Source organism: Lichenostomus cassidix, chromosome 2 (genome assembly GCF_008360975.1).
Source record: "Lichenostomus cassidix isolate B80296 chromosome 2, HeHo_3.0, whole genome shotgun sequence".
NCBI lineage: Eukaryota > Metazoa > Chordata > Aves > Passeriformes > Meliphagidae > Lichenostomus > Lichenostomus cassidix.
The window spans coordinates 99,837,457-99,863,796 of NC_139482.1; the positions used below are offsets into that span (position 1 = coordinate 99,837,457).

Here is a 26,340-nt window from a genome sequence, read left to right on the forward strand (position 1 = left end):
TGGCTTGAATAAACATTATAGAATTTTATCTGAAATATGCATCTATCTGCAGATGTTCTCAGCTGTGCATCTAATATGCTTCTGATGTACATTCTGCTCGTTCCTAAGCAGGAGCTTCCTTTTTCACCAGGGTCATTTTCCAGTTCCTCAGTAAAGGCAGCTGATTGGCCTTTCTCAGCTCATTTAGCTTTTATTGAGTACAAACCTTGACAGGGGAGTGTTTTCCACATCCGTGTTCATTCACTGTAGGCAGTGCAGTGACAGATGTAAGAGTATACAGAGTATATCAGGATCCATTTCCTTCTCTGTCTGTAAAATCATTTCCTTTTGTGTAATATTGTACCATTATCGCTACTTATAATTTCATGTAATTTTCTAAGCTGGCCACTTGCTTTATTTGTTGGCCAAACACAGGGCAACCTCCATGGAGGTGACATTCATTAGCTGCATCTGTGTTCACTTATCTTCACATGCTGCATTTGGGTTTCTTCTGAAGTGCATTTCCTCTTGCAGTGCCAAATGTATCCTGTGTAGACCCTCCCTCATCCTTTGGCTTGTTGCAGTAATGGGATACGTTACTTTTCTCCCTTTGCTTGTATTTCTACCTAGAATTCCTGGTTCCTGCTGCCTGAGATCAGCAGGAAGCCCCCCAACATTAACACTTCTTGCAGAAGTGCAAATGCTATTGCTAGCTTGTTTGTCATGCAAACATTTAACCTGAGTATTTTGTGGTTCCTTTCTGTTGACACTGAAAGAATCTCTTGAAAATAAAATAAGTAAAAAGATGTTAATCTCATAGTCTTATAGTTCTGATGCCACTGCTTGACAAATCCACTCTTCTCCCAGTGGCTCACTCCAAAGGCTCTCAGACACTTCCAGTGTTTTAGGTGTACGCAGAGGTTCTAAATGTCAGGTTTCAAGGCACTTGGAAACAGCAGTAAAAAAAAATTATCTTCTTCAGTGAGCTAATGGGGGAAATAGCATTGAGAGAGGGAGAGATGTGATTTGCAGTAAATCAAAAAGTCATTATTTGTTAATTTTCTCACTTTAGACAAGATTTGAGCTCCTGGAGGAGCTTCTCCAGGACACAGCCATCATCCACAGCCATTTTGTTAGGCCAGCTTCAAAGAGGAATGAATAAGAGAGAGGATTTGAGAAATGTGAGTGTTTGTTTGGCCTGATACAGGAGGACATTGTCTCTGTCCCTTATGAGCTACCGAAAGAGAAACTTCCTCCCACCTGAGGAAAGATGAGAATCTGCAAAAGCACTTTACTGAGCATCACGATTCAGTGTTGTGTCCCAGCTCAATATAGCCTAGAGGCTACTTTTCTCTTAGCCTTTCCTGATATCCTGAATTTTAGCATTTCCTCCAGCTTTTGTATCCTGTCTGGACTGCAGATTTTTCAAGGCAATCACTGTGTACTTCTGTGTTTTTACACAACCCTCAGCTCAGCTGGATTCTGCCGTTTCCTGGCCCTTAGACAGTACTGGTGCCAGCAAATCCCCCAGGAAAGACATTGTCCTTGAATTTAGAAAGAAAATTGAGAGAATTGAGTCCTTGGCATAGGAATGCACAAAATGTGAGGTATCTTAAGAGCAACAGTTCAGATCTCTGGTGAGCTGGCTCGTAAATCAAAGTGCAGAATTTGTTTTTTGGCTTCCCTTTGACATGTGAGATGGCAACACATTAAAGCAACTCTTTATTTTCCTTTTAATACTTTTAATTTTTCATTGTCTCCTGTGAAATTCAGTATCTGTATTGGTTTAATGCATACTTTTCAGCATACAATGTAATAGGAAGTTACATGCAGCTCTCAAAGCTAAGAGATAATTCTGCTCACAGCTCCCACATCACTCCAAGGAAACTGCTAAGAGCAGCTGTGCAAGAGATAAAGCCCTGAATTATTTAACAGGATTTTTGAAAAAACCTGATCTCCAGTGTCAGCCTGTCTCTATTTCACTGCCAAAAGAGAGCTAGTAGGAGGTCGGGCTGTCTAGCATCTTTCAGGGTCCATAGTTCATGTACGAAAACCTATCAACCAAAAGTCGCTTGTTTGTGCCAGGTTTTTCTGTACAGAGCCCAGGCCCTTATTTTTGACGTAGTGTAAGTATTTATTTCTTCACTGTGCTGTAGAAAAGAAGCCATTAATTATTCCTGGTAGAGGTTTGACCCCCTCAGAGGAATCACTTGAGCTGGCTTGTTGCATTTGTTCTCATCTTTGACTTTTGGTGCCCCCAGGCTTGCTGCTGCACCCAGACAAGTCCCGCTGGACACTCCACTTTTCAGGCTGGTGCTGTGATGCAGGGAAGCTGGATTCAGTGGGGTCACATGAGGAGTTAAGATACAATTTGTCCCACTGGTTTTGGCATGACTCACGTTAAGTAGATAATTAGAACCTCATGCCAAACTTTTGCTATTCACATGCTGAAATGGAGTAGTAATTTGTTTTATATGTCTTAACTGTAATTGCTTACTAGGTTTGACAAATGCATTACTAATTCAACAGTTGCTGCGTTATGAGGCACTAATGGGAAAAAGTCTACTCAAAGTCCAAAATCTCTCTCGTGAACTAATCCTTAATTCTGTACATAATTTTGACTTGAGAAGTATTTACTTAAAGCTAGAAATTGCTTTAAAATCTCAAGTAATGTGAAACCAATGCCAGATGAGAAAATAAGTCAGATTAACAACCTGTAAGGTTGCTTCTTCTCTTTTTTTGTACATAAGTGGTTTTTAAGGGGTTTGTTTGGCTGGTTTTTTGTTTGGGTATTTTTTTTTCCCTTTAAACTAGAGTGCGGCCAGTTTTTACAACTTGAGACAGACGTAAAGTTCTTGAACAGTTTGAATATAGCTCCTCTTCCACAACTGCAATGAATACTGGGTGTTGGGGCTGACCTTTTTGGAGTTTTTTTGGACCAAACAGTCCCTTGATTTCCTCAGAAATTTTGACTTTTTTTGAGTTTTTGGCTTGTCTAGTGCTTCAAGTCAGGTTCATGATGAGTCAGATTTCCCCTTGTATGAAGCCCAAATGTTTGGATCATAAAATTGATCCTGTTAGATCAGGCAGTGACAATCACTGCTTTTTTGGGTGCCTTTTCTGGTGTACACAGTTCATAATAAAATAACATTTAGAAAGATTTGACAGCAGTCAGGGAGTGTTTCACAAAGACCTCCAATATCTGTCAAGTAGTATTTGCTTTTGCTTGCAACTTTTCTAGTCTGACCAGTAGCTTGGGAGTTTTGATATATTGAATATTTGCTAAGCCATCCACTGACCCCTTTATTGTATGTTGCTATTTTGTTAAGAATGAGTGACATTACTGTAAAATTGACACTTAAAAAGCAAAATCTGTACAGATTTTTGAAGGTTGGTCCTTGTAAGGTCACAGATTTCTGAATCTTCTGAAGGGATTACATGTTCCAGATCTGCTTTGTTCCATGTACTTCCTGTAGTTTCAATTTTCTAAGTGTTTGCCTCAGTGGTACAATTTTCATTGCCAAACCTCCACTGATGTGCCAGTGGGTGCATTTTTAGCTATGGATAGATGTGCCTAATGTTATAACTTGTCAGGTTTTCTCTGAGATGGAGGGAGGTATGAGATCATCACTGTGTTTCAGTAACATCTGCTTTGCAGCCTGATTTTAGAGACCACATGTTATAGGACAAACATCTGCAAGCACCAGCAATTGCAGCATCCTTGTGAAGTGAGTCCCTCTGGCATGTCCCTGTGCTTTGTTAATAGTACATGGAGCTCTCTGCCCTTTTCTCTGGAGCTCCCTTCCCCCATAAGCACAACCACTTGGGCATCATTTTGTCATTCTGTCCTATGCACATATCCTATGTGATGATATCAAAGGTATAAAAACTTGAGGTAATCCACCCTTGAAATATAATTTTTAAAGCTTGATGAAATATTACCAAGACTCCTGTTGAAGTCTTACTACTTTACATTCACTGGCTGTACAAAAGAAATGTACCAAAGGGTTGATTTTTTTATTATTTTTTATTATTGCCACCACTGATTTTCCTTTCTAGACTGGTAGTTAGAAAGAGTGGTATGCAGGTTTTAGACTGTGAATTTTTTTTCTCATGTAAAGTGTCTTCAAAGAAGTCACTCCAGATAAAGGGTGATTTACTGAACGTTAGATTAATTTAGATCTAAATTAAGTTTAGATTTAATGCAAACATTTACATTCACATCTCTTTTCAACAGAAGTCAATATTCTTATGTAGGACTTGTTCTTGGTTAGAGATCTATCTCTTTTGTACTTTCCAGCCCATTTTCTTATCAAATGGGTTTTTTTCTGTCCTGTGTGTCTTTCCTTTTGTTTCACTATGCACAGGTACAGTGTCCCCCACTGCTGTGAATAGCTCACATTTACAATCACATAAAAAATACTCAGTGCTGGCAAAGACAAATTTTAATAGCCTTTATGCTTTGTGGAAAATACTGCCAAGATGCCCAGAATGGTATTTTCTGGGTATTGTTTTCTAAAATTGATGCAGAGAAAAGTTTAGGGTGAGACAGTTTTAGAAACTGGACAGATATCCTTTAGACAAGTTGTCTTGAGCTGCAGCATTTTTGTTGTGTGTTATTTTGAGCAGAACAAGAGTGTTTCCAATCAGGTTTTTAGTACATCCTTGGAGATGCTTTATAAACTGCTTATTCTCTAATACTGCACCTGTGTTCCATCACTTGATATACTAATCCCACTGTGGGACCTTCCAGTTCTTCAGACCTGCCTGGACTGGAAAAACTTGCCAGTTCATGGTGGCTTTGAAGTGTTGCTGTTGTTGGCCACGTATCTTTGAAAAGAAGCAAACAAAGTGTTTGTCCTTTTCCTATTAGGCCTGATGTAATATCACTTCTAATGAAGCAGCACGTGAATAAATAAAACACACGATTTAAGAATGCATTTGAGAGTCACACATATAAACTGCCCATGATTTCTGTACATGAAAATCCCTGCTGAGTAGAAAATTATTACTGCTCATCATTCTCTTCAGTATTTACTCAAAAGGTATGACTCTCTTAATACCCTAATGAGGCACTCAAAACACATTCCAGTGAGGACAAAATAACCACACTTGAAGTAAGTGTGAGAATACTCTTATCATCTAATAGCATGTGGAAATCACAAAAGTTTAAGTGCTTTTACTGATTTTTTTGGCTTAGACTTAGCCAAGAAAACTAAATGGGGAGAAATTACTTCTAATACCCCTAATTAAGCCTGTAACTGTAGAAAGAGCAAACTATTTGTAAACTGTTTAAAGCACACAGATAAAAAGCATGGAGTGCTTTTAAAAATGGAAATTATTAGACAACCCAGTGATTTCTTTAATTTGTTGGTAGTGCTCATGCTGTTTGTGGCATACTAATTAAGTGTTGGGAAATGATCTCCTAGTACACTGAATGTAATCCTGTAGTCTGTTACAGATGAAACTAAAAACAATCACGTAGCTCTGGATCCTTATGAAACCTCTCTGGGTGCTTCTAGTGGCTTTCCTGGTGCTATTCCACAGGTCATTAGCAAAGCACAGATCAGATTACCTGTGGCTCTTGTTCCCTGCCAGAAGCAGTGAAATCCAGCAGATGTTCTAGGTGTGCAGGAGAACATCCAGCAGATGTTCCAGGTGTGTAGGCAAAGTGCATGACTCCTGTCTCTCCTGGCTTGGCAGGGGCTGCTGAAATTTGTGTGTTTGTGAGTTGGAAAGGAGAGGTTGTGGGTGGCTAGGGGTCTCTGTGCTGTTGGTGTGTCTCACCAGTTTTAGTTGCCCAAATTCCTCCTAACCACCCCCTTGCCGGTAGGGGCTCCTCTCCCAGTGAGTGGCAGCAGTGTTTTAAAAACACTGATGTCTGGAAGCAAAGAAGTGGGCTGATTTCTGTGCCTGGTACCTCACTGCCTTCCGTTTTCCCCAGTTCTTTTGCCTTTTTATGTTTTCCATGAGCAGCCTTATAGCTACACGGTCAGCTGTGTCTTGAATGAGAGGAATGGGAGCTGGAGGGCAGAAAAGCTTTGCCCTTTCTGACCTCACAGACTAGAGCTTTGTGAAAATTGCAGAATTGTAAGCTCTGCAAAGAGAAAGAAAATTAAACCAAAAGAAACCCTTTGTTCAGTGCTTACATGTTTACACTTGTCAGCTGAACTAGATGAGGCATCTTCTATTTCTAGGGAGGAAAAAGAACATCTGTTGCTATTGTTGCCCTATCCTGGTTGTTTGAGTCTGTGTGCCTGCTTCACATGACTGCCCAGAGGAGCACATCCTTCTGCATCCAGATTTCTTCTCTGAAGGAATCTCAGGGAGTGAGCCAGCTTTCACACCCTGAATGTCTTGCTGCCTGATGCAGTCACTGCTGCCTTCTCTTAATGTTGTGCAGACAGAAGGAGGGTTTGAAAGTGCTTCCTTCTGCTTCTGTGGAAGGTGATGTGCTAAGTTTGTACACATCTCCAGCCTGTTTTCTGAAGTTTATTCTGGATATCATCCTTCACACAGCAGTTCAGATCTTTGTGTCATGTTAGTCACTGAAACAATTTTTTGGGTGGGTTTTGGTTTTGGATTTTTGTTTTTCTGAAAGCTGTGAATGTGGGCAGGACTGTATGCCTAACAACAAATTGCTGTCTTCATCATACTTCGTCATACAAAGGTTCCTTAATCTTTGAGGGTAATAATGTGAATGAAGTTCTTCTTTAGTAGCTTTAGAGAAAAAAATTTAAAACAGAAAGCAATTTTAGAGAAAAGCATGGTTTACATGGTGTGGAGAAAGTTAGTGGAGTCAAAGATTCCACCACTGAAATGCTGTGTTTTGTTATCATAATGTCCCTCCTGTTTTTGTGCAAGATTTCCTAGTTTCCTATTCTGATTTATCTCATCCATAAATTCTTGTATATGGGTGTGCTACTGCAGACACACTTGTTGTTTATTTTCCCCTTCCCATGTGTCTAAGCTGAAAAATCCATGAAGAATCACTTGCCCACCTCCCCTGCTTCAGGTGAGACAAAAAGAGAAAATGAGACAATGAAAAGCAAATTCCTGGCGCTGGCACTCTGCGCACATTCAACATGCAGGAAAATAGGTCGACATTATTATTCATAACAGTATATTATGTTACAATGAAACTAAGCAGATGGTAGCTCTAGAAGTTGGAAGGATGCCTGTCACTTACACTCTGGAGGTAAAACCTTGCCTCTAAGATACTCTTTAGCAGAAAGAGCAGTGTTACTTGGGATAGGAGACAAGAATTTCTCTGCCAATAACATGGAGAAAAATCTCATTTTCTTCAGGCTTATGAAAAATAAAACTTAATACAAGTTTTCTTTTACTTTGAAATTGAAAGCAAAGCTAATCTTCCATACTTGAAAAAAGACTCATTAAATTATTATTTGTCCTTTTCAGAAGGTCTGGAGTTAACTTTGATGCTCTTAAACTCTGTGACTCTCTGACTTAAGGTTGACATCCCCCATGGCAACAGCAGGAAAAGTAGCCTTCCTTCGAGGCTGCTCCCCAGAGCCCTGACACTGTTTTGTGCTGTAAAAAAGAATAAGAGATTGACCATATCTAAGGACCATCTGATTAGTTGCCCTTTATTCCCTTCGCGGGATTCTGTGTTGCTAACCTACAATGTTCTGCTCTGCACGTCGTTTCCTTTTCCTCATCCATTTTTTAAGTGGTCTGCAGTGATGGGGAAAGGGGAGCAGTTCTATTTCAAAAAGAAAAGCAAAAGATAGCAAAATTAATTAAAATCTGTATCTTTGGAAATTTGGGTAAACCCACTAACCAACCACTACAGCAAACAAATAGATAAATAAAATATTAAACAAAAGTAAAAAAGCCCTTTCCATTAGCTAGCTGTCTCAGATTTCATCTGGAATACATTCCCCGAGGATATTCTAGTGCTTTGGGTTTTGCAGCTTTGCTGCCTCATTGAGAAAATAAATTTGAAATTAAATGAGGTTAAAATAAGAGTGGTTTTAAGCCTGTGTGTGTTGCGGGGGAAGAATGCCTGTAAGTGTTTCTGATATAGTATATCTAAGCAGATAAAATAAGTAATGATTCTTACAAAAATTATGGAACCTCTCATCCTTATGGAAAAGCTGATTAAAAAAAATATGTGAAGCAATTCAGCCAATTTAAATTAGTTTTATTACCTCTGTATCACTTTAAAAAAAAATCTGTCTTGGAAGAACAAACGCAGGAAGTACTTTCCCACATTTTCTTTGTCCAAGACATTATTTTTTCCACACATCTCTTAACTTGCTATTTAATTAGTAGGTCATCTTCATGTATAAAAATTGATTTTTTTTTCTGTTCCTCATTGCTATTTATTTCAGCAAACTATCAAAGCACATTAACTCAATGCATTAACATTAACTCTTCAGTTATTTGTGTAGACTTTGCATCAGGTTCAGAGACACTGGTTTTACCATCACACAAAGTAAGCTGGAATCTGCCCCTGCCTCCAGCAAGATGCTGGATCTATTCTGTCCCAGGTGCACTAAGAGGTGTTTCACATGGTGTTGCCTATCTTAGGTTAAATGGCCAAAATAAAAAAAACAACAATGCTCCTCCAACCACCCACCCATTTCTAAGCACTAATCAAGATAAAGAAAAAATCTTGGCCTGTGAAGCAGCTGCTTTTAGGGTCTCCACTTATCTGTGAGAGCTCTGCTGACACTTCTTGATGCCCAGAGCTCCCAGGGCAGCCACAGGCTGGAAGAGGTGACTCTTTGTTCACATACAGCTGCTAATCACTTTACCATAGCCTTGTCTTCTTAATACTCCCTTTAAAGCAATATGCATATGTGTGCACATGCACAAACGTAGTGTTAGTGCTATTGCACTTTGTTCTATATTCCTCCTCAGCTCATTTTATTAGTAAAAGTTCCCACTCATTAACATCTCCTTAGAGGAGAACTAGCATTTTTGATGATGATTATTTTTCCGGTTAACATAGAATGAGTCAAGATTCCTTTTTCATTGGAAAGCAATTTTTGTATCTCACTATAGTAATGTATTATTTTCCTCAGAGGAGAAAATACACAGTAAATCTTTCCCATGACATTATTGTGGAGGGATCAAACTTGTTCTCTTTATTCAGTAAAAAATCTGTTGAAAGCTGGTATGAGTGGAAGGCAAGTAAAGACTTGCAACATCTGATCTTTTTTCTTGATATGACTCTTTCCTGGTATGTAGTCAGCAATCACTTTCTTCATCTAGACAGAATCCTGGACCACTGGCCCTAAGCTTCTATTTTACTGGTGGTTTTAGTCTGTTCAGCATGCACAGCAAATCATAACATCCCAGATTTTCCCTTATTCCTTCTCCTTGAGGAGTTGCTTTACAAATGAAATAATCTGCTGTTGTGCCTTACACGTTTGGGTCCCTGGGGTTTTATAGGGAGTGTGACAGTGCTGAGCATCCAGTCCTGCTCTATTTGTACATCAGAGCATTGGGAAGGATACTGCTCACTGCAGTGGATAGGATGCAGCCCAGAAAACAATCTTAAGAGTGAGCACCCTGACCTGCCCTCAGGGTGACTGTAACTGGGAAGCTTTTTTGGGAACACTCCAGGATGGGCACAGGGAGTGGTGAAGTGAGCTGTGTCTGTCTCAGCAAGCAGCACAGTGTGACAGGGGTGAAGCATTTGGTGCAGAGTCCTTGACTGCCATGCTTTGATATGTTTTGGGTGGAGTTTGCTGTGGATTAGCTCTGCCGTGGTCACACAGACAGAAAAACAAGGCAGTTGTGTCCTTGGGCTGCCCTTAAGTTCCATGTGAACAGAATCCAGTCAGTGCACTTGAAGATCTCTCCATACCAGGAGACCATGTTAAAAGAAAGTGTTATTATCCCAGATGATAGACTGGAGATAAAGTTACAAAGTGATTAGTGCAGGATATAGCCTAAGTTATTTGAATCAGGGGAAGAGGAAGTCTAAGAGACATTTATTTCTCAAAATAGACAGATAGACGCTAAATGCTGAGGTAGCATTGTCTGATGCCCTTCATGTGAGAGACATTATTATTTCTGTAAGAGTCATGTTGCATGTAACTAACAATTGGATAGCCAACATACAGGTGAGTCAATCTTAACAGTACCTCTGAGGTACTGTGCAGCAAGTAAGAAAAATTCTTTTCCTATGCCACCTGCATTTCTCTAGCTAAAACTACTTTTTGGTTTCGTAAAACCTGTGTTTTTATATTTATTAAGAAACAAAAAAAAAAAAGGGATTTCTGAAATAAACATTGTTTGTTTGTTTTGAAGAAGATAGAGGCTTGCTACTAGGAAGAAGTAACTGTTAAGACTGTTAATAATAAACGAAGCTGCTGAAACAAATATGTTCCTAATATGGCAATTTTTCTCAATTGCAATTCTGTACATTTCAGCCTGTTAGTAATTATAATACTTGTTAGTTACTTGTTAGTAAGCACTAAGGTGATGAAGGAGAATATAAAGCAGAGCAATGTTTCCCAATCCATTGAAAATAAACTGCAAACCCCTGAATGGTTTATATAGTATGTGTGTCTCTACCAAAAAAAATAAACTAGCAGGATGAGCCAGTGTGTTCATCCAGGTTGTTGAGAGCTTTAAGGTGTGCATTCGAGATACTGACGTCCCCATGTAGTCTGGCTGGGCTGGACTCTGCAAACTTCTGCCCTGTTCTCTGTTGTTTGAGAAACAGAGTTGAGAAGTGGCACCTGCAATGGAAAGATTTAGCAAAGTGTTTCTTTCCATTTCTGGAGTATTCTGTATCACTGTTTTTTATCTCTTGAATATATGAAAGGGTTTCCTCTTTTCTTTTTTTTTCGTGGTTTGGAGAATACTAGTAAGTGTTATGGGTTTAAGATAAAAGTTTTGAAATTAATAGGAATTTTCTGGTCATTACTAATTCAGCTGTTCTTCAGAAATTCTTTCCCTTCAAGATGTTAGGATAAAGATCACTGTTACTTTTGGAAGTTACTATTCTTCCAAGATCACTATTCTTGGAAGTTACTATTCCAAGAATATCTGCCCGTTTCTGAAGTATCATAAGAGGTTTATGTATGTCATACCTGCATGTAAGTCATGAGCTGACTGTGGTATGTTTGGTACCTTGCTTGTTCCTTCAGACAGCCTGGGTGACTCTCTGTGATACCCCAATGACAGGCTCCAGAAAAAACTTTTCAACTGTGGATTGATGGAATTAACAGATATTTTATCCTATTTCAGTCTGTGGAGATGTTCATATTGTTCCGATGGTATACTTGAATTCTGACAGGCTTACTTAATACTTATTGAAAAATGTCAAACAGTGTCTTTTGCTTCAGTTAAGCCATATTTTTCCCCTCTGGTCCTTATGTCAGATCACAGTGAGAAAAGAATGCAAGAATTATTATTCTAACTGTTAGAAAGCCTCAAGAGCAGAGTCAGGCACAGGCATGTAGTTCTTAAGGTAGCCACTAACTCCAGAGAAATAAGAAGGCAGCAGGCTGTGGGTGATCACTGTACACACTCATAGGGACCACAGGATCCATAGGGAGCTTCATGCATGTGTGCATGGGAATGGCATGGGAGGCACGAGTTCCATCTACAATGCATGCCAGACTTCTCCCTGAACAGCCACAGATCTCCGCCGTAGTGGTAGATAGGGCACGATGTGGCTCAAGTTGAATAGTTGTGCAACCTCCATGAAAGCATGAAAATCACTTAGCCAATGTTTTTCCCCACCATTGATCACTTTTAAGATTCAGCTAGACAGAGTGCTTAGCCATCTTGTCTAGGCCATGCTTTTGTCAAGAAAGGATGGGCCAGATGATCCTTGAGGTCTTTTCTGACCTGCTGTTCCATGATTCTGTGAATATGTTATTATGTGTTTTCCCTATGCCCATCAGTGCACTTCAGCAGCAAGACAAATTCATGTTTTGTAAAGATGAACAACCTAGCAGTGGTCTGTGAGTCCTCTCACTCATAGTAAGTTCATAGTAAGCAGAGTGTTGTAACCAAACCAAACTAAATACGGAAACTGCCACGTGAATGAAAGCCTACCTCTCCAAGAAGGCAACTTTTCACTTTAGAAAGATGTTTTTTATCTTATTAAATCTCATATTCTTGTATTCTCATTCTTTTGCTAGGATTTCATTGAGTGCATATGTGAGCATGGTATGCATGTTACTGTTGTTCCTGTTAAATGTGAGCAGAAATTCTGGAAGTGCATTATGCTTCATCTTTTTTAAGGATTTTAAAGCTAGAGCTGTTAATGTGAAACAGAATTTTTGGAATAAATGAGAATGGTCAGGGACTCTGGAGCAAATATTTGGAAAAAAACAAAACAACTTAATTACATGGGTACCAGATTAAGGCATTCTTATAAACAGTTATGGTATGTTTGTCATGGTGGTAAAAAAGAGAAAGCAAAAAGAAGCCAACTAAATTTAGTGACTCAAGTGTAGTAGCTTATTGATTCTAAACATCAACAGGTGAATATTTTCCACAGTCCCAGCAGAGAGAAAGACTGAATTGAATAGCCAAATTCCTATTGATTTGCTTGGGAGCAGGATCAAGTCTTTAATTCTTGAATTACTCCTTTTTTGATTTTAATGAGAATTACGTGACTTAAATCCCGCTTTGTGTTTGGAAGCAATGGGTAAGGTTTAAATCAAATAATAGGTTTTCTAGAGTTTTAATAGCGCTGTTCTTTTTAATGTTGCTGTTACCTCAGGGTATTTACTTTTGGCTTTTAGTGTGGTGTAGAAGTTGATACTATTGTGAATGGAATTGGCAAGTCTTAAAACGGAATGTTTAGATCATAAACATTTTAAAATAAGACTCCATAAAAAAAGATGTATTTTTTTTATATGAAATGTTAGTTGTGTTCTTGGCAGGCTTTGCTTCAGAGGAGTCAGATGCATTTCAAAGAGTATTCTAGTGGCCAGCTGCAGCCAAAAGATTATTTCAAACCAATGGAGACCCAATTCCCTTTCCTCTATAGTTTTTTTTTTTCCCTTCTCTCTCTTTCTTTCTCCTCTCTCTCTCTTCAGTAGGACCCTCTCTATATAATACAAATGAAGTGTAGCCAGTCACGAGGTGAAAAATTCATACACAATTATACATAACACAGGAAGGCATAGAAGCTCTGACTAACGATGCCAATACTGGGCTTTGCTTTAGGAAGTGCTGTTGAGATTTGTTCTTTTCAACACTCTTCAAATCTTCAGACTTCAAAAACTCTTGGCTGCTCTTCCAAAGCCAGCAGGATTGCATAAAATATATGGAGAATTGCTTGTGTCTGCCCTGCACTTACCTGTGGAGTGGCACAGTCATCTTTGTAACAATGGCTTGATTCATTGGTGCTGTGTGAAACCAATTACACTCCAGGGGTGTGCAGAAGGTGATGGGTTTGGGGAATAACTTATAATAGAAAACATTAATGGAGTGGGTCCTTATTTATCTCAGTCAAATGTTCATTGCTCATTGCGCTACACATCACTTTTGTTTTTCACATTTATTTGAAATAAATGTGTGTGAGTATTTGTTGTCCTGCATTAGAGATGCCTTTAGAAGACTTATTTTCATAAAATATGAACTCAGTGTGATAAGAGGTTTTGTACCCATGCAGTTGTGCAGGCAGCAGTCTCACCCTACCTCTGGCAAATACAGGTGCCACAGTAGAAGATCTTGGTATTGATCAAACAATCAGCATTGCTCAGCTATTCTGGAAATGAGTTTTGTCGGGTTTTTTTTCCATAAAGTGAAGGTAGAGCTTCCTCCACCTCACTTTTTAAGTCTCTTGCCACTGTGTGTTTTGCTGGATATGGGTCTGAAATCTCTGCCTGCTTTGCACTGGATGGGGGCAATTAAAAGTGTTGCTTAATGTCCCTCACAGGGAATCTTTTTGTACCTAATTTATATTTCCCTGTAGGTGATGGAATGCATCAGCAACTGGAATTATTGTCACTTCTCTGATTTTGAGAATTCAATGAAATATTCAGATTAATCATTCAGAAAGAACTGTAGTTGCTTACATGGCATGCAGTCCTGTTGCATTTCCCGCAGAAATGTAAAAAAACAGAGGGCAAATGATGACCCAGCTTCGTGTCCTCCTACATATTTGCCTAGTAGACCTGCATGACTCGAGATATTTGTGCTTTTAGTTGCCTGTGTTTATAACAACCTCATAATAGCAGGGGAAAAAAAGAGGCTGGCAAAAATCAAAAATCCTACAAAAAACCTGATCCCATAATACTTGCAATATATGTGTGTGTGGTGGGGGTGGTTGTATTTTGGAGAAAATCTAGGTAAAATCTGTAATAAATGCATCAGAAATATTTTTTGATGCAATTCTTTGGATGAGTCTGTGCATTTGAGTAGTTTGTGGGGCTGAGTCCTTGATAATTTTGAAAAAGAGTCCTTTGCAACTGTTTGTATGGGTATGAAGGGTTAAACAATAAAGGAGGAATACATCTCCGTGCTTTTGCTTAGAAATAAAAGGGCTGGATTTCAGAAGGAGCTGTAAAGCTTTCAGCAAGAATCAGGCGAACACTACAGTAAAATGAAAAGCTGAAACGTGAAGAGTGCGTGATGTGAGATGCCAGCTCAGCGCTTCCAGATCACGTTGCTGTAGCAGAGGAGACCACCCCTGGAGCTGCAGGGAGCTCTGGCAGTGACTGGCTGCTCTGCCATGTAAAGGAGTTGTAAAGGCTGATAGCCCTCTCACTGCTATGTCACCCCATGGTGGCCTCTCTCAACAGTTCTCCGCTCTGGGGAAAACACGTGTTATTCACAAGTACTTCTCTAGGGGAGGAAAAATCTCCTTAATAGAAAGATCTTAGCTCTACAAGGAAAGGAAAAGAGTGTTCATACAAAAAGGGTTCTTTACTGAGGGTGTTTGTTTTTTCTTCTCTTTGTGCAGGTTCGACATGGGAGAAAACATTACGGCAGATTGGTTTTGAAAGGTAAGCCATAAATTTATTCCCTTACCAGTGCAAAAAGTTAAGGAAGAAAAACTTCACGGGCAAATTTGCACAGTTATTTATTTTATTTGATTGAATGTATCAATGACCTCAAATTTAGAGTGGAAATCATATACTGTCATGCACATATGTGTTCAGCTTTTCTGCTTGTGTCCTCTTCTCTTTCCCCAGTCAATCTGAAGCAATTTATTCATCAAATGAACTTGGCTCATGATGTTGTTTGCTGATGACTATACAGCATGCTAGTATTTAAAAATGTGACACATCTTTTGGCCGGAGGTCTTATGAATGAAAATATTGCTCTCACTCATTTTTTTCATGAAACTTCTAATCTCTGACATATGAGTTGACAAAAGTAAATGAAGTTGAAAGAGGAGAAAAGCTGGCAGAGAGCTATTCAGCATCAGAGGAAAATTCAATATGCAGCATTCCTCAAGTGCAAGAACTTCTTACAGACAAACTTAGCCACAAGCTCATCATACCAGAAACACGTCTGTCTTGTACATTAAACTAGGCCAAGTCCAGTAAAGAGTGATGTAAAGTAAAGACTGATGTAAAATAAAGAGGGATTCAGATGATCAATGTCATCTTTATTCTTCTACAAATGGTAAGCAGAACAATCTGCTCTCTGCTTGAAGTTTTGGATATTATTGACAATTAAGTACTCTCAGTTGCTAAGTTTGATGTCCGCAAAGTTTGGGGTTTTTTTAATAGGCTGTGCTTTTTTTCTTTTTTCTCAAGTTACCTCCAGTTTGGTTCCTTGATGAGCATTTCATTCAGCATGATGCCACAGATGTCTGCAGGGCACTACAATAAACTATTGACTCTTTCATCACCCAGATTACAAATTAGCACCTGTTGGTGCTGTTTATCTCCTTCAGAGTGAAAAAAAGAAGTTTTGACAAGTTTTAGAATGAATTGATACTCTGTGTCTGTGTTTTGAAAGTAAGAATGGAAAGGGTCAATGTCTTTTTAGCTCAGTCCACTAGAAGTTCTGTGGTGGCAATTTGCAGCTTGTGAGATGTTTCAAAACAAGAAGAAGAATCCATTCTAGGTGTATGTGCAATGAATGTACCACATGAAAAGTGGAGAATTCCTAAAAGACTGAATTAGAGCTGAAAAGCCTGTCTGAGAGGAGGCAAATATGTAGAAGAGATTACTATACAGATCTCGTTATTTCCACTCCACTTTGAATAGTAGGAAGGCTTTCAAACAGAACTTCTGCACCTTGAGAGATTGATTTTCACCCTGGTGTAACTTTATTTGAAGCAGTGCATTAGTTAGCACAGATGAGGTGAAGATTTGAATGTACTCTGCTTGCCATAGTCATAGAAGCAAATATGTTCTCTTACCAGCTGTTTTTAGAGAACCAGCAAGGATAAAAAAGGAAGATGAAGTCCTTCACACAGATAAAACAATTAAGATTTGGGGGTTTTAAAATAGTAATATTCATTATCTTACCTATATTTTTAGCACAAGATTTTTTTATGACAGGAATATATCATAGATACATAGAATGGCTTGGGTTGTAAGGTACCTTAAAGATCATCTAGTTCCTACCCCCTGCCATGGGCTGTTCAGAGCCCCATCCAGCCTGGCCCATAACACAAGTTGTGGGGCCACAACTTCTCATGTTGGTTGACTAAAAGATTAATGAATAGCATACACGTGAAGTTCAGTGTTAACTCCTTTATAGCAATATTTGTTTAATATCATATTGTCTGTTATTGCTTGAGCTCAGTATTTTTTGTATCCTAAGGAATAGTTTCCAAAGAAAATACATTGCTATATGTAATTCCTAGGTGCTGGAATCACACTTAACTTGCAGTCACAGAAGCAGAAATCCCGGCTCTGCAGATCTCTCAAAGCTGAGAGATTATTTCTGGGATGTATCACTACATCCTTCCCCTAACCTTATTCTCTTCAGTAGGAATCCCTTTTTGGCCACCAATAGAGACAGGTTAGTGGGCTACATCTATGTTAGCTCTGATCCAATACAGCTGTTCTTGTGTTATTTGTATTAACTCTAGGGAAAGAAGCAGCAGCAGCAGCAGCATGTCTGGCTATTTAAAATTCTATTCTCTGCAAGCTTTTGACTTAGGCACACCTGAGTCAGCTGTGAAATATCACTAGCATTTAAATGTGTTGTTTGGGCAAGGATATTCTCATTCAGGATGGAGGAAGCAGATTTTTAGATACACAAAAGGAGAGACATTAAGTAATGCCCTAAGGAGGAATTATCTTTGCTTTAAAACTGGAAGATTCATATAAATTGCTCTCAACAAACTGTTATAGAGTGGGTTGAGGAACAGGAGATATAGACAGTCAGTTTACATTGCAGAAAATTAATCCCATATAATTTACAGGTAATGTCATCACTGCTTTGTGGCTACATGGTGTTTATTCTGCAATAGTGGAGTGTTTACATTACTGTTGTCTTCATATCCTGAAAACCATTGTGGCACCAAGAGATCTGACTGCAAGGCTTTTATGTAAGCATTATTTGTGAGCTGAGGATGCTGCTTTTCAATGCAAGGGAAATTAAAAATGCTGGAGCTCGAGTAAAGTAGCTTTATATCCAGGAAATGACAGGAGTTAAGAGCTTTTCAATTAAAAGGAGTATATGTGGGTTTGATAGATATAAATGAAGGTCTTTATTTTATTGATTGTCTTTTGAGACATTACAAATAAGCTAATTGTAGCATACTATGGTTGTCACCACCTTTGTCCAAGATGATCTAGACTGCAGTGCCCAGCTGTATTTTCTGAAGAAGATTAAGGAGCAATTTTGAGATTTAGGAAAAATATTGTATTGTATTGTGCTGTGCTATAAGCAACATGGTTTAAAATGCTGAGCATGTGTGATACTTTCATGTCAAGCAAGCTGTCACCTTAATGTTTTTTTAAAAAAATCTTTAGTAAGCCAAACAAGTAGATTTATGGGTAAATAGGATGACTTTTTTGCAACTGCTAACGTGTGGACTATTGTTCATTATTGGTGCATGTTGAGATGGCACCCACATATGCATAAAAACATCTGGAAAGCAGTCAGCTCTCTTGTACTTAGTTTCAAACATGACTAAAAATGTGTTTCAGAAGGCATTGTTCATCTCAAAGGCTTAAGATTTTTCAGTCACCTTCAGGACCCAGTGGAAATCATAGGATCATGGAATCAATAAAGTTGGAAAAGACCCCCAAGGTCACAGAGTCCATCCTTCAAGCAAACATCACCTTGTCAACTAAATCATAGCATTGAGTGCCACATCCCATCATTTCTTGAACACTTCCAGGGATGGTGACTCCACTGCTTCCCTGGGCAGCTTGTTCCAATGCTTCACCACCCTTTCAGTGAAGAAATTCTTCCTGATGTCCAACTTGAGCCTCCCCTGGCACAGCTTGAGGCCATTTCCTTGTGTCCTGTTGCTGGAAGGCTCGCTCAAAATCTCAAGTGGAATAGTTAGAAAAAATTAACAGTGACTGTTCTTGTTTCCTGGCTTCTCTGGCAATTAAAGGGAGCTTAATGCACAAAGCCTGTTAAAATTCAAAAGGGTAGAGGATCAGTTCAGTCACTGAACTGGTCTTCTCCTGACATGCATTTAGTAGAGTTTTTCCAGCTGATGGCTGAGGTGAGGCTTGCAGTGCAGAGCCTGCAAAGAGCCACCACCAACTCTGGGGAATTACTGCCACACTGCAGAAAATTAAAACCAAAAGAAGGCCTTTTTTAAACACCTGAATTTCTCTAATTTGAGCTACCAGATGATCAGGTTTATGTCCTTTCTAGTAGATTCAGTAGTGAACACAGAAATGTATTCTGTATTTACATATTTGTTGACCTATAAATGATGAAATAATTTTAAAACTGTTAATGAATGGCATTGGACCTCTTAGAACTCATTGTCCTGCAGGGTTTGGAGGCTTCCAGTCTTCCTCTTACTATGCTTCTCTGAGTTGTAATTTCTAATGTGACTAGTAAGTACTGAGCTACTAACAAGACTTTGATTCCCTCTGTGCATTTGTTCTCGTGGTGTTTCTCCTATGCGTGTAATGCTTTACATTATGGTTCCACAAAACAGACTTAAGAAAGATTTAACAACTGTTATTATATGTTAAGTAAATATCAAATGTTTTAAAAAATATATATTTGAAGAATAACAGATGTGTGATTATTACGCTTTTGGGAACCTTCAATAAGTATGTTTTCTGTAGTAAATATTTGTTTCAGTGATAGAGACAGGAACTTTTGATTATGAAGTTCATACAAAAAAGTAATTATCTTTATGAAAATGAAAGAGTTTTTCCTGTTGAAGATAGAACTTTTCTTTGGTTGATAGCTTCAATTTGATTCTGAAATTAATGTTATTTTTGTGTTATGCAAAAATTTATTATTAATTTGAAGTTACAAATATCTATATGCAGAAGTAGATGACTTCCACCCTACATCGTGCTTATATGACCTCTCTGCACCATACTTAGTACAGCAGCAGCATCTGTGTAGAAAGTGCACCAGCAGCATCCCAGATTCTGTCTAAAGTAATGCTGTGCTGAGGGTGATTGACAGTGAAAGCTGCTTCTGATAGTAAAATACTGGGTATTGAGTTGTGGGCTTGTTATGCTTTTTTTAATCCTTTTACTATTTCTGAAGAATGAAAGGGTAGTTGGAGATTGGTAGCTCTCACACCAAAAGGAAAAGGAAAGTAGGTAAGTGCAGAGAAGGAAATAAGACTCCCAAGGAAAAAGACCTTGAAGATGTCTATATTGAGGCTAGACTTCGGATATGAAGATGAGCTCCTATTAAGAAATATTTGAGATCTTCTATATACCTCAGTAGCTCCTTCAACTACTCTCCCAAGCGCAGGGTGATAAGGATGCTGCACTGCTTTTATTTGAAGCAAAATAAATGCAGCAGCCCTGCATGCCACAGGTAGGGGGACACAACTTACCCAGGAGATTCCAGGAGCAAGTTAGCTGTCATCGCTGAGAGATGCAATTTTATTCTTCCTCTGGTCTCTGAGAGCAGACAAATGTCTGCTTTTGCAGCTGCTCCACACATGCCCCTGCTCAGTCCAGCCAAAAATACTGTGTGTATGTCTTCCCTACCCCTTGCAGAGACTGAGAACTCAATTTCCAAAACCACTCATGACATGTGGTGAGCGCTGGAATCCAAATGCATCAGGGGTGCTTCCCAAGCGCCTCCTTCCAGGTTTAGGTTGCTCATTTCAAGCCTACTGATGATTTGTTTTCTTTCCTTCCCCGTGCTTTCTTGGATATTTGATTGGTGCTTGGCCAGAGTTTCTCTGGGTGACAGGGATAAACAGAAAGAAGAGAATCTCACTAGATTCTATAAATATTTAGTATGCACAACTCTGGCTTGGAAATCAAAGTACCATATGGTTTTCCAAAGTGACATCCCCCTCTTCTCCCCACACTCTTCGCTGATTTAGTAAAAAGAATAAATATATGTTTGAAATAGAAAGTCTTATCCTGATACCATGCTCCATAATTTCAAGCCCTTAGTTCACATACAGCTGAATTCTATAGTCCTTCCTTGGGCAAGGCTCCCACGGACATAATTTTGGGAGCACTGCCTCAGCCAGGGGCTGTATGAGGCTCCGCGGTCTGATCCTTGAGAGGTTATTTTAAAGGAAACAGTGCAGTCTGAATGTGTTTCACAAATACTGAATAATTAGAGACGACAAGGAAAAATAGGTGTAGTGGTGCAATCAAAGGGATGTGGGAAAGCCCTTCAAGGCACATCTTTCACCATTTTGGAAAAAAATAGCTATATTAATCTGTATAATTATTTTAGTCTCCGGTGCCACAAAGCACTTAAGCAAGTGCTTAATTTTTCAGTGTCCAGGCATGCCCCCTTACTTTGTCAGGGTTCTCTTCTTCAGCATACCATCCTTTAATTGCTTCAGATCAGAGAGGTTAATTGTTAGTTTGTTTATACTTTCTGTTCTTGATATATGACACCCATCACACTTTTATAGGAGTTAATTAATGTGAATTTATTCTGCAGTTTTGAATTTATTCTACAATTGCATACATTCTTTGAATAATGTGGCAAAAAGTGTAATATAAGGAGCTGAGGAGATGGAACCAGTTCAACATCTTCCCTTGGGAGGGTGTCAGTAAAAGAGCAGTTTATTGCTTGTGATAGAAGTGTTGTCTTCTGAGTGATATCTCTGTTTAATCATTTCTCTGCCTGGCCAGACATGACACTGAGGGCCTTATCCTCTGCCCAAAACAGCTTTTAGGGTTAGGGTTCAGAGAGCCCTGATTCAGTGTTCCCTGAAGGAGCACTGGGGATGCAGAAGGCAAGACAAGGGGAGCACTGCACTGCACCAACACTGAGCCTTCCACACCTTTCTCATCCGGGCAACACGTGCTACTGGCTATCTCAGCCTCAGCCCCAGGCTGCCAAACCTGAGTGATAAGTAGGGATCTGGAGACAGAGGACTACGTAAGAAAGGCTTTTTCCTGTCCTTCCAGCTGTAACACTGCCCTTCTTTTCTCATGGTGCAATTAACAGCAGATGATGGGGCTTCCCACCTGCATGCCCTTGTCTCCAGGCAAAGGGCAGCACAGGGTGCTGAGACCTGGGAAGACAGGGGTACTGAGGTTACTTTAGTATAATTTTCAAAGCTTCTCTCTTTTTGTTACGTTGTGGTGGCCAGGACTGTGGAATTTGTGCATATGTGTGCTGAACTATTTGTCTTGTTTATAGTGTAGGAAATGGGGAAGAAATGTGTTTTCAGTTTCATTTGATAGATTCTGCATGCCTGAGGTTGTGTCTTAAATTGAGTTTTCTTCACTGCTCTGACAAAAAATGAGCCTTTGAAATAAAAGTCTGAGCTATGGAGAAAGCCAAAATAAAAATTGGATTATATTTGCAAAGAAAAAAAACATTGTTTTAGAAGATATGGAGAAAATGAAGTGTCTTTTTTTCACCAACACTTTGTCAACTGAAATCTTTTAGTCAGTATAGTGAAATAGAAACAATTTAAACCTAGTTTTAAACCAGTTTAAGTTCTTAGATTTTATTCCAGTGTTCGCTTTCATTAAATGTTGCTGTGTGTAGTCAGTCCAGTGTGCCATCTCTGATTGCCTGTTAGCAAACAATACCCTGTATGGGACATGCTGAAGTACCCAGTGAAGGAACTGCAGGGGTGGTTCAAAGCTGCATCCACCAAGGGGGGTTTAGACTAGACTTTAGGAAGCATTCCTTTACCAAGAAGGGAGTTGAACTTTGGAACAGGCTTCCTAGAGAGGAGTTGGTGCCCTGAGCTTTGCAGTGACTGTCAGCCTGCCATTTGGACAATGCCCTTAATAACATGCTTTAAATTTTCGTGGTTGAACAGTTGGATGAGATAATCAGTGTAGTTCCCTTCCAATTCAAATCTCTCCTCTCCTCTCCTCTCCTCTCCTCTCCTCTCCTCTCCTCTCCTCTCCTCTCCTCTCCTCTCCTCTCCTCTCCTCTCCTCTCCTCTCCTCTCCCTCTCCTCTCCTCTCCTCTCCTCTCCTCTCCTCTCCTCTCCTCTCCTCTCCTCTCCTCTCCTCTCCTCTCTCTCCTCGACAGATGTCATTTCCATAAGTTTTGTTATATACTAGTCTGGTTTTCCTAAAATAAACACATTTCTTCTTAGCAATCATGTCATAGGATATTTTTAATATATTGTTAGTGATGGTTTTGTAGCCTTTGTGCAGCACACCTGGGAGACTGTAAAGAATAATTCACCAAGGGAGACTTTTTTATAGAAGCTTTTTAGGAGATGATCACCATATGGCTAAAAACACTTAGACCAGTAATTGCTTCCTTACTTATGGGATTTTCTCAAAGCTGTCTTTATTAAGAAAAAAGTGATAAAACTATCACAAAATATGTAAACATTCACTAAAATAACTTCCTTTTTTTTGAGCAGATTTAAGAGTTTTTCTGGGTTTTAACCCCCCATCTTTTTGTTTTAGCAGTTGCCTTAATGGTAACATAAACAATCTCTACCTAAAATAATTATAGTAATCATGGCTATTCTCTAGTGTACATCACTGTAATGCCAAGAAAGGTATTTCCTCAGGGTTGATTGCAGCTGCTTTGACATCTTCTTTGTAAACAACATAGAAAGCAGTGATGTGAATTTTCTAGATGTCTCAACACACAGTCCTTAATTATATAAGCAACTCAGTAGATTTTAAAGGTATATCTCACAAGAGTAAACATTATGGAACAAAGGTGAAAATTCATTGTTAGTGGTATAAATAAATAAACTAGCTTTTAGGCATATAGTCTGTTCTTTAGAATTTAGAGAATTCTAAATTCTCTAATTCAGAGAGAATTCAAGCCTTAAAAATCCAAGGTGCAAATCACACCAGGTTCTCCAGAGGAAAATCATGTTGTTTGTTATACAGGTGAAGCACAGTTGCGTGATGACTGAGTTTTAATCCTCCTCCTGCATAGCCTGAAATTCAAGAAGCCACTTTACTTGTGGGAAGCAGGACAGTCCTGCTTCCTGTTCAGCCTTCTGTGCACCCACAAAGAGAGCTGGTGTGCAAACATCCTGGAGGTAAATAAATCTCTTAATCATATGACGTGCCTGGGATAAATCTAAAATCTAACTGTGTGTAGATGAGAAGCACTGAAACACTGCAGTGTTATTTATTACAAGATGCTTTAGGAATAAGAAGATTCCCCATTTTTTTCCTTCTTTACTCTTTTAAATTTTTTTTTGTTATTTTAAGCTAGGGTTGTTGAGCCTGAGGATCAAATTGGATTTATCTCCTGATCTAGTAGAGAACCAGGAGTGTTAGTATACATTTGCCAATGACCCTACTTTCTCAGTAGGGACTGTCTTGCATTGACTTGCAGTGATATCAAGACTGCTTCTTCCTAGGCATATTTTAGGCTGTTTATCGAGTTTGGCAAAAGTGTTGTGAAGAGTGTATTTTCTTTTAAAAAGGGGGACTCTTGGATTTGGGGAAAGTTAAAAAATCACCCAGTTTAAATTTTAACATTTAACTTTTTAAAAGCATCAAACTAACATCTCTCAAGTGCCTGGGTCCCTTTGGGAGTTGGGTTTGTAACTCAGGAATCTTTATGATTCTTGAACATTTTATCTGTAATCTGTTTAATCTGTTGCAAGTGCTGGGAACTTAGTTGAATCAACACTGTACTTTCGATTTTCCAAATGAAAATGCTGAGCAAATCTATTTTTTTTCTGAAGTTATTCAAAAGCCAGAAATACAGTAGTCTGGGTTTCTTTGTCAAAAAACATCCACTTTTGCTGAAAATCGTCTTGCCTTAGTGTTCTATTTTCTAATATGTCTGATCCTAATAAAATAACAATTTTACTACATTAAGCTTTCTTCTTTCATTCTTGTATAAAATTTTAAATAGAAAACACTACTGGGGAGAAATCCATGTAAAACTTCTCTTGAGTTGTACTTCATTTAAGCCTTATAGAAGCTTTATGCTTGTTTTTTTTCTCTTAAACCACACCTTGGGGAGCTGACCTTTTACATGGCTTCATGTTGTAGCATTAACTGGTTTTAAGCTGTTTTAACTTTTTTCTTTAAGGAAAGTCAACTTTGAAATATACTCCACTTGGAGAAGTCCATCAAACAAACCTGAAACTCATTTATTTATCAGCATGGCTGAAGTTTGCTTACACACACCATAGTGTTTCTCTAATAGTAGAGCAAAGGTGTATTTAGAAACCAAGCCAAATACTTTTATAAAGCCACTTTCCAACTCTTCCAACACTGTGGAAAGCTTTTGGAAAAAGGAACTGTTTGATAGGCCAGGAGAAAACAGGAATTAATATGGGCTTGTCCCATTCTTCCACTCTTAAAATTGCTCTCTACTAGAGAAATTTGGACCAAAACAGAAATTCAAACTTTACACTGCCTGTAAAGAGGTTTTTGGTACCAGATACCCTCTAAAGAAGATACCAAAGATATGTATATTTCAGTATGTAATGTTGTTTAGTAAGAAACAAAAAACAGTTTTTCTTTTTTCTTCCTACATTAATTACTTCTTTTGCAGATATAAAGATACATTCCCTGAAGTATTTTTATGGTTTTTCTGCTCTTTTCAAACCTGAAGTAAAAAATAAGTAAAAATTGGATGCCAAGAATAATCATGAATAGCTTCAAAGTGGAATGATTTTAAATTATCATTATTTTTCTCTTGGCTTCTAACCTTTAAGAGTGAAGTTGTTTCACATTTCACAGCTTTTCCTCATAGCTTTCAGGGTTGTAAATGGATGTGTGTATTCTTTGTAAGGAAATGTTGGTGACTTTCATGGTCACATGTCTACAGAAGGTGAAAATTTAGGAAAACTTCACATCCCCAGTAAAGCTTTGGCAACTGTCAAAGTGATATTTGAGCTGTGAAGGACTCTTGCAACACTCACACTGTAAGTCCATCTCAGTCTAGAAGTGAAATGGCTTTAAGCTACCTTGTCTCCAACATGCCAGCCTGATTCCTGCACTATGAGTGTGAATTGAGTGACTGTCAGAGATCTGATTCTCTACAATGCAGGCAGTCAAGCTGCCAGGGTGGAAACAGTAGTGCAGATTTTATATTTGTCCCACATTGCTGCAAACGGCAGCATATCTGTCATCTGCATCTGGCATATCTTCTTCCCTTCCCTCCCACTGCCACTGCAGTGTCATAATATTTCTTTCTTCTTGATTCAGCTTGTAAAAAACTGCTTTGATTACTTTTTATTTATTTACAGTCTCCCTGTAGCTTTAGTATATGTATGTGTTTGCCATCCGACTGCATCCCGCTGCTGTGTGATGACATTGGCAAGTGATTGCACAACCAAAAGATTCATTGCTGCAGCAGATACAGTTGTGAATGAACAATCAAATCAGATGTAACTTCTGAATTAAAAACTCATCAGCGAAGTGCATAAACCACATGAATACAAAAAAACAAGGATAAAAAGTCATACAAAGATATAAAGCCTGATATAATTAAAAGGTTAAAGAATACCTTTTTGTGGATTTTGTAGTAGTGTTTTTCCACATTTATTTCATACTTTCGGCTAACAAAGTGAGTTCTTTTAGGTAAAAAACTGATTCCTTTTTTAACAAGCCTATTAGCTTTTCGTCTAAATCACACTCATCCTGATATGCTAGATACAACAACCCCACTCTGCACAAGTCCTAAACTGTATTTAAAGAGTGGTCAAATTCTCCTCTTTTTGAGAGCCCTGGAGATGTTCAGAGTGACTAGAAAACTAAGAGAAATAAAATCAGGCACATGAAAGGCTTTTCTACACATTAAATAAAGTAGCTGAGTGAATAGAAAATTATAGACTTTGTATTATACAGGAAGATCAGTATTAGATGCTCTGGGCAAATGGTGAACTAATGTGAAATAGTAGTG

General features: G+C 38.7%; 1 protein-coding gene across 2 annotated transcripts in view; it reads left to right on the plus strand.

The window, feature by feature from the left end:
* Positions 1–26,340, plus strand: part of PIEZO2 (piezo type mechanosensitive ion channel component 2) — a 285,437-nt gene that overhangs the window by 121,227 nt on the left and 137,870 nt on the right. For both annotated transcript variants that reach the window (XM_085052533.1, XM_085052532.1), the window contains exon 4: positions 14,888–14,930. In XM_085052533.1, coding sequence (XP_084908659.1) covers positions 14,888–14,930 — 43 coding nt within the window. The remainder of the gene's footprint in view (positions 1–14,887; positions 14,931–26,340) is intronic.